General features: G+C 47.8%; 1 protein-coding gene across 4 annotated transcripts in view; it reads left to right on the top strand.

Moving 5' to 3' along the window:
* OTOF (otoferlin) overlaps positions 1–15,491 on the top strand; it is a 219,258-nt gene that overhangs the window by 171,531 nt on the left and 32,236 nt on the right. For all 4 annotated transcript variants that reach the window (XM_061626513.1, XM_061626515.1, XM_061626516.1 and 1 more), the window contains 9 exons: positions 218–334; positions 871–1,023; positions 1,462–1,651; positions 2,551–2,675; positions 9,569–9,703; positions 11,002–11,163; positions 12,921–13,040; positions 13,468–13,629; positions 14,341–14,503. In XM_061626513.1, the coding sequence (XP_061482497.1) occupies positions 218–334; positions 871–1,023; positions 1,462–1,651; positions 2,551–2,675; positions 9,569–9,703; positions 11,002–11,163; positions 12,921–13,040; positions 13,468–13,629; positions 14,341–14,503 (1,327 nt within the window). The remainder of the gene's footprint in view (positions 1–217; positions 335–870; positions 1,024–1,461; positions 1,652–2,550; positions 2,676–9,568; positions 9,704–11,001; positions 11,164–12,920; positions 13,041–13,467; positions 13,630–14,340; positions 14,504–15,491) is intronic.

Genomic DNA, 15,491 nt, shown 5'->3' with positions numbered 1-15,491 from the left:
ACCAGTATAAACACCTGTGCTTTGATAATCTCCTTTACTAAAGTAAGGGTGTCAACAGACCTTCGCAGAGCCTACGAACAGTGACTTCCATTTTGTAGACAAGGATGCTGGTCCTCACCCCCATCCATTTCCCAAATTCAAGTTATCTTTGCAGTCTGGTGCCTTTTATTTCACCCACCTTCTCTCTGTCTCTCTCCTCGTACCTGATGCCATGCAGGAGACGATGGGCCAGCAGGCCAAGACAATGCGATCCCAGGTTAAGAAAACCACCATCAGAGACAAGCTGAAGCAGGCACAGAACTTCCTGCAAAAGCTGCGGTTCCTGGCGGAAGAGGTGAGGACCAGGCTCACTTGTACGTATCTTGAGCCCTGCTTAAATATCTTTAGGCAGCCAAGCATGCAGGATCTGGGAAACACAAGTCAGGTCTGGATCCAGGTGGTAGCTCCACAAGAGCATCAACAAGATGGAAGAAGAGGTAGTTGCTGGCAAACCGACTGGGGTCTAGGAGTAGGCAAGTGGTCAAGTCAGGGTTGCAAATACTTGGAAGAACAGGAGCTGAGGTCAAGAGTAGCTGAGGTCGGAGTCAGGTTAGAAGAGTCCCTAGTCAGCAAGTGTAATCAGGGAGAGCCAGAATCAAGGAGAGCCCAGCTCATGAGACTGGAAGCCCACCACGGAGACAGAAGTGGGAACTGGGAGGCAAGAAGTCCAGAATTAAAGGCCAGGTGTGGCTGCAGATCATGGAGGGCTATGCTGCTTTCTCTTCCTCTATTCTGCAACTCGGGGGTGGCGGTTGCCTGGCCCACAGTCCTGTTCAGCTTTCAACCTCCCTCCCTTCCTCTTTCTCTGTGCCCACCCTGCTGCATTTTCAGCCCCAGCACAGCATCCCTGACATTTTCATTTGGATGATGAGCAACAACAAGCGCATCGCCTACGTCCGTATCCCCTCCAAGGACATCCTCTACTCCATCGTGGATGAGGAGATGGGCAAGGACTGCGCCAAAGTGAAGACCGTCTTCCTGAGGGTGACCTGACAGCCGTTTTCCCAATTGGCATGCAGTTGATGGATGGATGGATGGATGGATGGATGGATGGATGGATGGATGGATGGATGGATGGATGGATGGGGGTGAGTCTGAGAAGTGCAGTTTAGAAAGGAGGCAGGTGGATATGAAGCATCTGAGATGTCAAAGCTCTTCTTACCCAAGAGCTGCCTTGTCCATTGGCTCTGAGAACCACAATAGAAAAACCACCAGGTTGGTGAAGGTTGGGTTAAGGTCACAGTCCTGCACACATTTGCAGACACAAATGGCCTTAAATACTCTTACTTGGGTGCAAACACTGTGGCCTAACCACTGTGTCAGTTTCAGGACTCAGATATGGGGTGAAATGGGAACTTCTGATGCAATGAGAGAAGTGATGGGTGTTTAATATTCCCTCTTCCTTGGCCTCTCTTCTCTCAGTTACCTGGAAAAAGGGGCTTTGGACCGGCCGGCTGGACAGTACAGGCCAAAATGGAGATCTATTTGTGGCTGGGACTGAACAAGCAGCGAAAAGACTTCCTCGGTGGCCTGCCCTGTGGCTTTGAGGAGAGGAAACTGCCCAAGGGACAAGGGGTCCCCTCGTTCCCACCCATCAGCCTCCTATACACCAGTAAGAGAATATTTTCCTGCTTTCAGTTGTGCAGGGGCCTTCCAGACCCTACCTGTAATCACAGATGTGGTGGGTCAGGTCCTTAAGTCACCCAGCACATGCTCAGAGGCAGTGTCTTCCTGCTTGCTTTAAATTTTATCCAAATTCAGCCCAGTGGTGGCTGGTGGCTCCATGTCAGTGGGGCAGGGGAATCCAACTCCGGGTTTTAGTCCCAACATTCAAGGAGCTGTCTAAGGTTCTTCAGCACCTTCAGCTTCAGCACACTGGACAGCTCCTTGAAAGTTTGGACAAAAACCTGGAGATTCCTCTGCTCCACTGACATGGAACCATCAGCTGCCACTGGTTCAGCCCTTGTAACGAATGCAGGTCCTAAGTGTAGGAAAGGCTTGGCTCCAAAGAACGACACACACACACACACACACGAGAGAGAGAGAGAGAGAGAGAAAGAGAGGTATCTCTCCGTTCTCATTGTTCCAGGCCTACCTTCAGGCCATCCCATTTCTGCACAAGTGTGCGATTGTCTTTCAAAGTCTATATATGAATTTTCATGTGCATTTCTCTTAATATACACATTTGTGTAGGCAATTTCCCCCTATAGATTGCAGTTTTTGCATATTATCTTTGCTAATATACACATCTTTGTATGCAATCTTGCCTAGCATATGCAGTTCTTTTGCAAACAATCCCCCTTCCCCCCAAATACAATGTAACATAAACATTTTTGCATGCATTCTCCGGTTGGAGAATTGCATTGCAAAATTCAGAGAAATGCAAATTTCAAAGGAGAGCTGTGTTTGCTTATTCGCTTGAAAAGCGTGGGTTTCTCCTCCATCCCTAATTCTCTCTTGCTCCCCCAAATCCGCTCAGAGTATCCTCCCTCTCTGTTCTTTCCTTCTCAGAGAAACAGGTCTTCCAGCTCCGTGTGCACATGTACCAGGCCAGGAGTTTGTTCGCTGCAGATAGCAGTGGCCTCTCCGACCCCTTTGCCCGGGTGTTCTTCATCTCGCAGAGCCAGTGCACCGAGGTAAGAGTGGCGCTTCCTCAGAGGCAGATGCGCCGCTCAGGAATCTTTTGCCTGAAGTGGCCCTTGCCGGAATTTCTGGCTTGTAATGTTAAAAGGGGTAGGCCTAGAAGTAGGCATTGTGAGAGCATTGTGAGAGCATTGTGAGCATTGTGAGTAGGCATTGTGAGAGCAGGGGCACAGGATATAAATTCAGAAGAGCGAAATTACCACAGGCCTAACCACAAGTGCCAAAGACACTTGAAGAGAGACACTGCTTACAAGTGCCTGTACGCTAATGCTAGGAGCCTCCGAACCGAGATGGGAGAACTGGAGTGCTTAGTCTTAGAGGAGAGCATTGATATAGTGAGCATAACGGAGACCTGGTGGAATGGAGAAAACCAGTGGGATACAGTTATCCCTGGATATAAACTATATCGGAAGGACAGGGAAGGACATATTGGTGGCGGAGTCGCTCTATACGTGAAAGAAGGCATTGAATCCAGCAAGCTCGAAACCCCAAAAGAGGCAGACTCCTCCACAGAATCGTTGTGGGTGGTGATACCGTGCCCCAGGAGGGACTTAATACTGGGAACGATCTATCGTCCCCCTGATCAAAATGCTCAGGGAGACCTTGAGATGAGATATGAAATTGAGGAAGCATCCAAACTAGGAAATGTGGTAGTAATGGGTGACTTCAACTACCCGGACAGACTGGCTGCATATGTGTTCCAGTCATGACAAAGAAGCAAAGTTTCTAGATATTCTAAATGACTATTCCCTAGACCAGTTGGTCATGGAACCGACCAGAGGGACGGCAACCCTGGACTTAATCCTCAGTGGGGACCGGGACCTGGTGCGAGATGTAAGTGTTGTTCAACCGATTGGGAGCAGTGACCACAGTGCTATTAAATTAAACATACATGTAACTGGCCAATTGCCAAGAAAATCCAACACGGTCACATTTGACTTCAAAAGAGGAAACTTCACAAAAATGAGGGGATTGGTAAAAAGAAAGCTGAAAAACAAAGTCCAGAGGGTCACATCACTCGAAAATGCTTGGAAGTTGTTTAAAAACACTCTATTAGAAGCTCAACTGGAGTGCATACCGCAGATCAGAAAAGGTACCGCCAGGGCCAAGAAGATGCCAGCATGGTTAACGAGCAAAGCCAAGGAAGCTCTTAGAGGCAAAAAGTCTTCCTTCAGAAAATGGAAGTCTTGTCCGAATGAAGAAAATAAAAAAGAACACAAACTCTGGCAAAAGAAATGCAAGAAGACAATAAGGGATGCTAAAAAAGAATTTGAGGAGCACATTGCTAAGAACATAAAAACCAACAACAAAAAAATCTATAAATACATTCAAAGCAGGAGACCATCTAGGGAGACAATTGGACCCTTGGATGATAAGGGAGTCCAAGGTGTACTAAAGAACGATAAGGAGATTGCAGAGAAGCTAAATGAATTCTTTGCATCTGTCTTCACAGTGGAAGATATAGGGCAGATCCCTGAACCTGAACTAACATTTGCAGGAAGGGATTCTGAGGAACTGAGACAAATAGTGGTAACGAGAGAGGAAGTTCTAAGCTTAATGGACAATATAAAAACTGACAAATCACCGGGCCCGGATGGCATCCACCCGAGAGTTCTCAAAGAACTCAAAGGTGAAATTGCTGATCTGCTAACTAAAATATGTAACTTGTCCCTCGGGTCCTCTTCCGTGCCTGAGGACTGGAAAGTGGCAAATGTAACGCCAATCTTCAAAAAGGGATCCAGAGGGGATCCCGGAAGTTACAGGCCAGTTAGCTTAACTTCTGTCTCTGGAAAACTGGTAGAAAGTATTATTAAAGCTAGATTAACTAAGCACATAGAAGAACAAGCCTTGCTGAAGCAGAGCCAGCATGGCTTCTGCAAGGGAAAGTCCTGTCTCAGTAACCTATTAGAATTCTTTGAGAGTGTCAACAAGCATATAGATCGAGGTGATCCAGTGGACATAGTGTACTTAGACTTTCAAAAAGCGTTTGACAAGGTACCTCACCAAAGGCTTCTGAGGAAGCTTAGCAGTCATGGAATAAGAGGAGAGGTCCTCTTGTGGATAAGGAATTGGTTAAGAAGCAGAAAGCAGAGAGTAGGAATCAACGGACAGTTCTCCCAATGGAGGGCTGTAGAAAGTGGAGTCTCTGAAGGATCGGTATTGGGACCTGTACTTTTCAACTTGTTCATTAATGACCTAGAATTAGGAGTGAGCAGTGAAGTGGCCAAGTTTGCTGACGACACTAAATTGTTCAGGGTTGTTAAAACAAAAAGGGATTGCGAAGAGCTCCAAAAAGACCTCTCCAAACTGAGTGAATGGGCGGAAAAATGGCAAATGCAATTCAATATAAACAAGTGTAAAATTATGCATATTGGAGCAAAAAATCTTAATTTCACATATACGCTCATGGGGTCTGAACTGGCGGTGACCGACCAGGAGAGAGACCTCGGGGTTGTAGTGGACAGCACGATGAAAATGTTGACCCAGTGTGCGGCAGCTGTGAAAAAGGCAAATTCCATGCTAGCAATAATTAGGAAAGGTATTGAAAATAAAACAGCCGATATCATAATGCCGTTGTATAAATCTATGGTGCGGCCGCATTTGGAATACTGTGTACAGTTCTGGTCGCCTCATCTCAGAAAGGCTATTATAGAGTTGGAAAAGGTTCAGAAGAGGGCAACCGGAATGATCAAGGGGCTGGAGCGACTCCCTTACGAGGAAAGGTTGCAGCATTTGGGGCTTTTTAGTTTAGAGAAAAGGCGGGTCAGAGGAGACATGATAGAAGTGTATAAAATTATGCATGGCATTGAGAAAGTGGATAGAGAAAAGTTCTTCTCCCTCTCTCATAATACTAGAACTCGTGGACATTCAAAGAAGCTGAATGTTGGAAGATTCAGGACAGACAAAAGGAAGTACTTCTTTACTCAGCGCATAGTTAAACTATGGAATTTGCTCCCACAAGATGCAGTAATGGCCACCAGCTTGGATGGCTTTAAAAGAAGATTAGACCAATTCATGGAGGACAGGGCTATCAATGGCTACTAGCCGTGATGGCTGTGCTGTGCCACCCTAGTCAGAGGCAGCATGCTTCTGAAAACCAGTTGCCGGAAGCCTCAGGAGGGGAGAGTGTTCTTGCACTCGGGTCCTGCTTGCGGGCTTCCCCCAGGCACCTGGTTGGCCACTGTGAGAACAGGATGCTGGGCTAGATGGGCCACTGGCCTGATCCAGCAGGCTCCTCTTATGTTCTTATGTTCTTAACTTGGCCCCAAAATGCACATTGCTGCAGTTAAGGATGGACAAATCCGGCAATTTCAGTTTCTCTCAGTTTCTTAGTTTTGCAAACTTCGGTACAATTCCATGTCAGGTTTTTTTTTTAATCTTTATGACAATTCATCAACACTGTAGTGTGAATTTCTCCTAATATACACATTTTTGCAGTGCTCTTTTCCCTAATGTAATGCATTTGTGCAGTTGATATTGCTAAAATATGTATTTTTATGCATACTGTGTACGCAGTACTTGGCTAGAGAACCACACTGCAGATTTCAGAGAAAGGCGAGTTTGGAAGGATGGCTGCGTTTTGGTTCCCATGTTGTTTTTGAAAGTGTGACTTAGGGTGCAATCCACCTCACCTTTCCCACCAGGCTGAGGTGAACTGGATGCCACGGAGTGCTGGCTGTGCTGAGAGGCTCCTGGCTCCACCAGGCTTCACCAGCAGCAGCAATCCGCCGCTGCAGAGATGTGGCTTCACCAGGAGATTGCCAGCTGGGGGTCTGCTGGGGACAGCCAGGCCAGCAGACAGAGGGCCAGCGGAAGCTGGCAGAAGCCCCCAAAACAGGGCATTCTGGAGGTGTGGCAGTGGTGGAGCCACAGACTGGCGTTCAGATCCCTCCCCCACATCTCAATCCTCGCAAACTCCCCCAGCCAAAAGGCCAGCAGAATAAAATAATTTAAAATATGCCCCTTTGTGGCCTACAGGGAGCGCTTACTCCCCAGGAGGCCTGTTTGCCGGAGCCAGCGCTTCATGGCCAGTTTGTGTGCACAGCTCCCGACTGTGCTGGGGTTCAGCCGGGCTGGTGGTGCCCGAGTGGGAGGAGGATCCTGTGGAACTTTCCGCCGGCTCCTCCTCCACCAGCTTCCCAGCATTTGGCTTGCTCTGTTAGGGTAGGTTCACTTTTAAATGTGAACTGAATCGAATTTACCTAGAGAGGCAGTCAGCTCTCCAACACTGGAGGCCTTCAAGAGGCAGCTGGACAGCCATCTGTCGGGAATGCTTTGATTTGGATCCCTGCATTGAGCAGGGGGTTGGACTTGATGGCCTTATAGGCCCCTTCCAACTCTACTATTCTATGATTCTATGAAAAATAAAAATAAGAAAAGGTAGCAGCCACTCCAAGTGGCTAGAAGCCCCAGCCACCATCTGCCCCCTCCCCTACAAAATCCCTGGGAAGGACTGCACAATATCACACTCCATCATTCCCAGGGCACTTGTGGCCTCATTTTGCTTGGTGATTGTAGCTGCATTGAGCAGCTAGTTTATGTTTTTTTTAAAAAAAAGAAGAAAAAGAAAATAGAAAAGAAAAGTTTAGAGGGAGTCCTGAGAGCCAGTGTGGTGCAGTGGTTAAGGTGTTGGACTATGACCTGGGAGAGCAGGGTTCGAATCCCCACCCAGCCATGAAGCTCCCTGGGTGACCCTGGGCCAGTCACTGCCTCTCAGCCTCCGAGGGAGGCAATGGGAAACCCCCTCTGAATACCGCTTACCATGGAAACCCTATTCATAGGGTTGCCGTAAGTCAGAATTGACTTGAAGGCAGTCCATTTCCATTTCAGAGGGTGTCCTCAGGTCACCTCATAACTCTTCTCTGTCTCTACCTCCGTTGCTCTTCAAACCTACTTGATTGCATGTTTCATTTCTCAGCAGCAATTCAAGGTGCTGATTTGTTCGTTTAAAGTCCCGCATGGCTCGGGGGCACCTGGGTTCCTTAAAGATGGAGAGTCTCCTGAATGTTCCTTCCCATGAACATTTACGGGGTGGAGGTGGGGGGTGTAGAAGGATCCTCTCTAAGGATGTCAGCAAAGCTGTCAGTTTCTCATTTTTCCAGTCTTGAGTTTGCTGGGAGGAAGAGCGGGATATAAATCAAATAATAAATAAATATAAATAATAAAATAGTTTGCGACATTACTGCATCAGCTTGCGATTTATTTATTTTTAAAAACTTCATCTGAAAAACCTATCAGCGTTTTCAAGTGCATTTCTCCTAATATATACATTTTTGCAAGCAATTTCTCTTGATATAACGCGTTTCTGATTTTCACTGATTAAGTGTTTTTGTACACTTTTGTTGTTGGAGAACTACTTTGCAAGGTTTGGAGAAGTGTAAATCTCAGAGATTAGCCACATTTCAGGCTGCCTATTCTTTTGGGAAGTGTAAATTAGATAGAACCAAACTGACTTTGTTGCTAGACGTGGTGCCAGCGTTGTGGAATGCTCTCCCCAGCCAAGCCTGCCTGGTCCCCTCCTTGTCCCTGTTTTTCTGCTGCTGTGTTGGGGGTTATGGGGAGTTCCTGTTTTGTTTTGTTGTGCTTGTTGTTTTTCTGCTGCCACAACACCTTCAGAAGAACCATGAAACAAGATTATTTAAATATTATTTAAATTTAAAAAAGGAACTTCTTTCTGTCAAAATACACTCGGAGACTGAACCTTTTTTGAGGCGGAAAGGATTTAGAAAGGCAACTTGTTGTACACCCATTTTAAGCTCTTCCTAAATTTTTTATTTATTTATGCATTTATTGCATTTATATTTTATTTATTTATTTATTTATTTATTTATTTATTAAATTTATATACCGCCCGACTAGCAATAGCTCTCTGGGCGGTGAACATAAAACAGCATAAAAATACAATAAATAACAAAACAATACTAAAATACAAGCAACAATCCAACACAATAAACATTTTTAAACCTTTCCTCCAAGGAGGTGGCGGCCATGGCTCTCTTCCACCCCAATTGATCTCTTGGAGGCCGGGCCAGTGCCAGGCACGACTAGGCCCTTGGGTACCAGCCTTCCCTTGGCCTGCAGCATCATACTCCCTAACACTCCCTCCGGATGCAGCCAGTGTGGGGCTTAAATAGGCCTGCCTGCCCCATCTACTTCCCACATCAGTGTGCTGCATGTGCACACCTGCCATCATCCAAGATGGCGGTGGAGGCATCCATCCCTTAGGGATGTCCCCGCTACCAACTTGGGTGATGGCAGGCATGCCTGTACAGTACACTGATGCATTGATGCAGTGATGCAGGAGGTAGGTGAGGCAGGCTTATTTAAGCCCATGCCGCTTGTATCGGGGGGGGGGTTGCCTGGAAGCTCCTTCTCTGCGATCTGCAGCAGCGTTGGGTCACTGGGCCCCTCAACCCAACACTGGTGCGGATCATGGAGCAGGAGTTCCACTCTCTCAGCCTAAGGAGAGGCCCTTCAGGGACCCTTCTGGGCCTCAGGGATCATCATCCAGAGCCTGACCCACTGGCACTCGGCTTGCTGACAGGTAGGTTAGGCTGAGAGACTGTGACTGCCCTAGATCAGCCAATGAGCTTCATGGCTGACAGGGTATTTGAACCTTTCACCACAGAGGAACTTCCATAATTGAGGTGCCACTGCAGCGAAGGCCCCGTCTCAGATGCCCACTGATCAAGTCTGATTTAAAGGGAGACCAGAGGGCCAAAGATAGTGAAGACTTTAACTGTGAGATTCAAAGGAACAGCCATTCCTGCTACAGGCAAAACCTCTGCAGAATTTCAGTGGAATCAGAAAGAAATTTGGTACATCTTGTTGGGGCTCGAAATGTTTTCTGCAGGTCTTTAGTCCTTCCCCATCCTCTTCCTCTCAGATCCTCAACGAGACCCTTTGTCCCACCTGGGACCAGCTGCTGGTGTTCGACAACGTGGAACTGTATGGGGAAGCCCATGAGATGCGAGACGACCCCCCCATCATTGTCATCGAGATCTATGACCAGGACACGGTGGTAAGAGAACCAGGGTGGGGGTAGATGGGGGCAGCATGGCAGGGAGAGAGACTGGGAGGGGAATCCCTTCTTGGCATGCTTGGCAGCCAGGGGGTGGTTTGCATGCAGCTCTGCTAACATCTTCCAATTCCAGACTGGTGGGCCTCTCCTCTGCAATGTCTCTTGATACAACCGGGCCTGTTTTTGGTCTGTGAGCTGCCATTCTGCTTATAAGACTGAGGACCAAGCTAGATAATGAGAGCAGCCTCAGTCTGAGGGCTGAGATGAGATCCTGTTTTTAACAGACAGATAGAGAGACAGACAGACAGATAGAGTATTGTGGGAAGGGGGCACTTTGGAGCAGAACCGGGAAGAAAGGCTGGACCGTCCTGCTACTCCCAACATGGCCTCTGCATTCCCCTCCTCCACATTTCTCACAGCTGTGGCAAACACACCTCTGGCCTCCTGACTGGTTTGGCTTCTTTGACCCTGAAGCAAGGGCGTGGAGCAGGATCCAGCCAATGGGCCAGATTCTGAGTCCCCACCCCCACTGCCACTTGGACAGGTGGGCAGGGTTGCCCACCAGTCTATCACCTGCTGTCGCAATGACATCAGGCGACCCAACTTTCAAGGAAAGAATTGGGAGCCCTTTTTACGTGCACTTCTGGTGCTTTCCATTCTGGCTTGAGTTCAAGCTGCCACTGCAAAGTAAAAATGTTCTTTTGCAGCCTGGTTTGAAATCAAGCCAGGTTGCAAAGAAAGATTTTTGAAGCTGATCCCAGTGCTGGTCGGCACAGATTGGCTGCACTCGGGGCCTCCTGATCAGGAACTCTGGAGTGCAGCTGATCCCAGGGGGTGTCGCAGTCAGGGCAGATCAGCTGATTGCAGTCCTCACTTTAGGCAGGGATCCTTTGCGCTCTGGAGCGCCCAAGTGGAAGCAGTCTCAGTGGGGCTTGCCTTTTGTGCCAGATTTAAAAAGTGCCAAAGTCCAGCCCTGCTTGCTAAGGAACAGTTGGGACCACAATTTACGCCTCCCAGTTGTTTCTTTGCAGCTGCATCTTTACCTGCCTCACATCCGACGCCACATAGGACATATGTGGTTTGGGAGGAACAGCCTTGTGGGCCAAATTAGGACCCCTGCCAGACCTCATTTGGCTCACTGCCTGGTGGCTCCCTACTGCTGCTGTAATACTTGTTCACCAAAACTGTGTCACCTTGGCAAAGTGATCATCTAGGCCAGCACCCAGCCCCAGCCGTCCTGAAGCCTTGGAGAAGAGTTATCTGCTGTGGCTGAGATCCAGCCTTCTCTATCCTTCCAGGGAAAGGCTGACTTCATGGGGCGTACATTCGCCAAGCCCTTGGTGAAGATGTCAGATGAGGAGTACAGCCCGCCACGCTTCCCCCCTCAGCTGGAGTACTACCAGATCTACCGGGGCAACTCCACCGCTGGAGACCTGCTGGCTGCCTTTGAACTGCTCCAGGTAATGGTGTCTCCACCCTTGGGGGCAAGCAGGTAAAACTAGGCTGAGCCCAAATGAGGCGACTTTGATCTTCTCCTAGAATTCAGCTCAGGATATGACACCAAGTTTGCAGCAGTGGCAGCTCCATGTCAGTGGGGCAGTGGAATCCGCTCTGCGTTTTAGTCTGAACTTCCAAGGCGTTGTCCAAGGTGCACAGCAGATTCCACTGCCCCACTGACATGTAACTGCTAGCTGCCACTGGTTTCCAGGCTGTGCAAATCTCATTATAGGCAAGGGCTGGGAAGATGTTTCCAGAAAGGGACGTGCCATTTGCTGCCCAGTGGCCTATCAGGATGCATCAGAAGAGCCGTGCAGCTCTAGACCAGCCTCTTTCTCTCCACAGCGGCCAATCAGATGCCCCCAAAGGGAAGCCCAGGAGCAGAATGTGAGCGCAATGGTCCTCTGCTGGCATCGTGTCCCCAGTAGCTGGCAGGCACAGTTGGGGGACAGGCTGTATAGAATCACAGAATCGTAGACTTGGAAGGGGCCTGTAAGGCCATCAAGTCCAACCCCCTGTAGCTACCTGCTTCTCAGGGTTACTTGAAACCTGCATGGCTGTAATCATGATTTGCATATTACAACTTCCAACTTGAAATGTTCAACAGAATTGCAGAATAACTCCTACTACAACTGCTATTTTAGCTTAAATTTATGTGGCTGCACAAGGAAATGCATGGGATGTTTCTGCTCAAAGATCAGAAGCCAGCAACACTCAGGAGGACACCTCCAGCAGCTCTTCTCTCTCACATTCCTTCTCCCTGGGGTCACCAATGTGGTGCCCCTGGGTGCCATTGTGCCTGCCAGTACCTCCTATGGCACCTGCAAAATATCTCGGTAAATATCCCCTGAAAAATCCACAGTGCACAAGAAGACGGCTTCCCTTGCTGAGTTCCGTTTTGCACTGGCTCCCCCTCTCTGACACTGAAGCCATTATGCCACACCCCCCATAGCAGCCATTTTATTCAAACTTCCACTGACGTTTCTCAAGATTCCAGATGTGCCCATTGGCCCAAAAAGGTTGCAACCCTCTGCCTTGCATGAGGTTCCACGACTCCTAGTCTTCCTCTCCACGTCTCAGACAAAGCACTGGAACTAAATATTCAAATTTATGCAACCAGAAACAAAATATGAAGAGCTAATACAACAGAAGAGCCAACAGGTGCCACATGATACTTGTTCTGCAGTTGTAAGAAATCGTTCTTTTGATATGGCAGCACCTGCTCTTTGGAACTCCCTGCCTCTTGACATCAGGCAGGTGCCTTCGCTGTATTCTTTTCAGCACCTGCTTAAAATGTTTTTGTTTCGGCAAGCCTTTCCAGACACACAGATGCTGATGTGTTTTAATCTTTTTTTAGTCTACAAATCATGATTTAAACAAATCATTTTAAAAAATGGTTTTAATTACTTTTTTAAAATTGTTTTTATTTATAATTTTTTTGTAAACCGCTTAGAGGTTTTCTGCAATCAAGCAGTTGTACACGTTTTGTTAAACAAAATAAATAAAATAACACACTTTATCCAAGCCATGCCTTTTTGGTTACACTTTTTAAAGCAGGAATTCTAGACTCTGACAAGCAGATGCATTAATGGGAAATGTTGGCTTCCTGATGGGAAATGGATAGGAAAGAAATGGACAGATGTTTCATGGTGGCTGTGGTGTGTGTGTGTGTGATATTGCCAAAGGAACAGATGCCAGATGCCCTCCTTTTCTCTTCCAGATCGGCCCAGCTGGGAAGTTAGACCTGCCTCCCATTGATGGGCCCACAGACATAGATCGGGGTCCAATCCTGCCCGTGCCTCTGGGAATCCGCCCTGTGCTAAGCAAATATAGAGTGGAGGTAATCTCAGCCTCTTTTCTGAGTTCATGGATGGGTGCCTTTTTGGAGACAAAGGGCACATTTGCACAAGAGCATCTTGCCCTTTTGCCCTAAACTAACACGTGTGGAATCCAACAATGTCCCCAGAAGGGAGGTGTCATATTGGGTGGTGCACGTGCAATATGGCTGGTGCTACCTGTGCTGACTCCACAGTCCTTGCCAGCCCTGCCTTGTGAACTGGGAGAGGTCAATGTAGGGGCTATATAGGTTGCAAAGAGGGGAGGAGATGACCCTTGTCTCTCAGGTCGTAAGACCAACACACTCACCATTATTTCACAGTGACTCCCAATTAAGTGATTCTGACTGGCCATCCCAGATAAACCCTGATGCTGCTGTCTGCTCCTCCTGGGGCTTATCCATCCTCACGTCTTGTACTTGCCCCCTCTAGATCTTGTTCTGGGGACTGAGAGATCTGAAGCGGGTGAACTTGGCCCAGGTGGATCGACCTCGAGTGGACATCGAATGTGCTGGGAGGGGGGTCCAGTCATCCCTCATCCAAAATTACAAGAAAAACCCCAATTTCAGCACCTTGGTCAAGTGGTTTGAAGTGGTGAGTACTTTCCCCCCACAGCGGTAGCAGGAGCAGTCGTGCCTGGTGGCTGCAAGGAAAGTTCTAAAGGACTAAAACCCGGAGCAGATTCCACTGCCCCGCTGACCAGGAGGGAGTGGAGGTGGGTGCGAAATAATGTAAGAATAGCCCTGAAGCGGTGTCACACCAAAGGCTCATCCGCTCCAGCCTCCTGCTTCTTACAGTGGCCAATCAGGAGCCAGTCTTTGAAAGCCCACAAGCAAGAGCTCTTCCCCGCTGTTGCTCTCCTGTGGCTGGTATTCAGAGGCAGTGGTGCCATTATTTATTTATTTATTATTTAATTTATATCCCGCCCTTTCTCCCAGCAGGAGCCCAGAGCAGCAAACAAAAGCACCAAAAACGCTTTACATTACAGCTTGACTACTGGGCTCAAACAACAGCAGAGAGCCAGGGGCAGCAAGCGCTAGTGTGTTAGGAAGGAACGCGAAGCAAAGCAAAGTGCTGCGCTGCCTTCCATTTTAATTTAATGCATTTCCCCAGGGCAAGAGAGGGAGCAAGCTCAGCCAATCAGATATCATCTTCAGGGTTGTGGGGTCAATGAGAGCGCCGGAGCAGCAAGGAAGTGGATAGGGTGGGGCCCAGACGACACCTTGCATGGGTTCCCCTCAAACTCAGCAATTATTCCCCCACCTGCCAAAAAAAACCCTGACCAAATATTCTGGTCCTTTGCAGGATCTGCCGGAAAATGAGCTCCTTCATCCGCCCCTGAACATCCGTGTGGTGGATTGCCGTGCCTTTGGGCGTTACACCCTTGTGGGAAGCCACGCCGTCAACACCTTACGAAAATTCATCTATAGGCCTCCAGATAAGAAAGCTCAGCACTGGAGCATGGCAGGTAGCCCCAGAGAGAGGGAGGGAGACCCTGGGGGGAGGGGGAAGAGATGGGGCATCTGTGGGGTGGGCTAAGTGTGTAAATGGACAGAGGGAATGACTGACCAGTACATCCTAAATGCCCAGCTCTTGGGGCTGTTGGTTTGCAAACCGGGAGAATGAGCCCCAGAACATTATTTAATGAGTCCCTGGTTCTAATCTCACAGCACCTAGGAACTCACTGGATAATCCTGAAGCAAGTCACAGTCTCTGACTCTCTCTCCTGCCCAATTTGAAATATGGAGATAATAAGACTGGTCAGCATTACATAGTTGTAAAAAAACCCTGAAATAATGTCCATTGCTCCCTTAGGAAATTATCCATATACATTCATAGTGTTGTGATGATAGATGGGCCTTGTTGCACAAAGGCTCTTGTGCTTTCAGTATTTTTTCTGTATTTTTCACCCCTGTGAGTTTTCTCTTTGAAGCCTAGAGGCCCTCTCTCCCGTATTTTTCATTTTTCTCATCAGTTTCTCTTCCGTTTGTCTCACCTTCATGTAGGGAATGTAAGAAGGCAGCGATTTCCATTCCGACTTGTCTTCATCACAATCAGCGCTGTTTCTGTCCCGCTACAATTCGGTTTCTGCCAAATACTATGTTATTTGTCTCAGTTAATATAATTAACGTTAATTGCTTATGTAACTTACAGACGTTATGAATTTCACACGATGTAAGTTTCACACCATTCATTTCAGTGCAAAGGAAGTACAATTTAAATGGGGAAAACATCATCAATTGTGTATCATTTGCAGATTAAAAAAAGGCAAATACCGAGTGGTACCAGTTGGATTAATTTCCATTTAGGACATGGGACAAATAAGGGAATATTGGTAATTTCCACTTCTGTTTCTGTTTTCATCAGGATCTCAGGCATCCCTACTTTCTAGCCACCTCCATCCTAAACAATTCTTCTCTGCTCTCTCTCTCTGTCTGTCTCTCTGCCTGGTTCTA

Source organism: Rhineura floridana, chromosome 4 (assembly GCF_030035675.1).
Source record: "Rhineura floridana isolate rRhiFlo1 chromosome 4, rRhiFlo1.hap2, whole genome shotgun sequence".
In the NCBI taxonomy this organism is placed as follows: Eukaryota; Metazoa; Chordata; class Lepidosauria; order Squamata; family Rhineuridae; genus Rhineura; species Rhineura floridana.
Note: the sequence above shows the minus strand (reverse complement) of the source record. Positions and strands in the feature narration are given on the sequence as shown.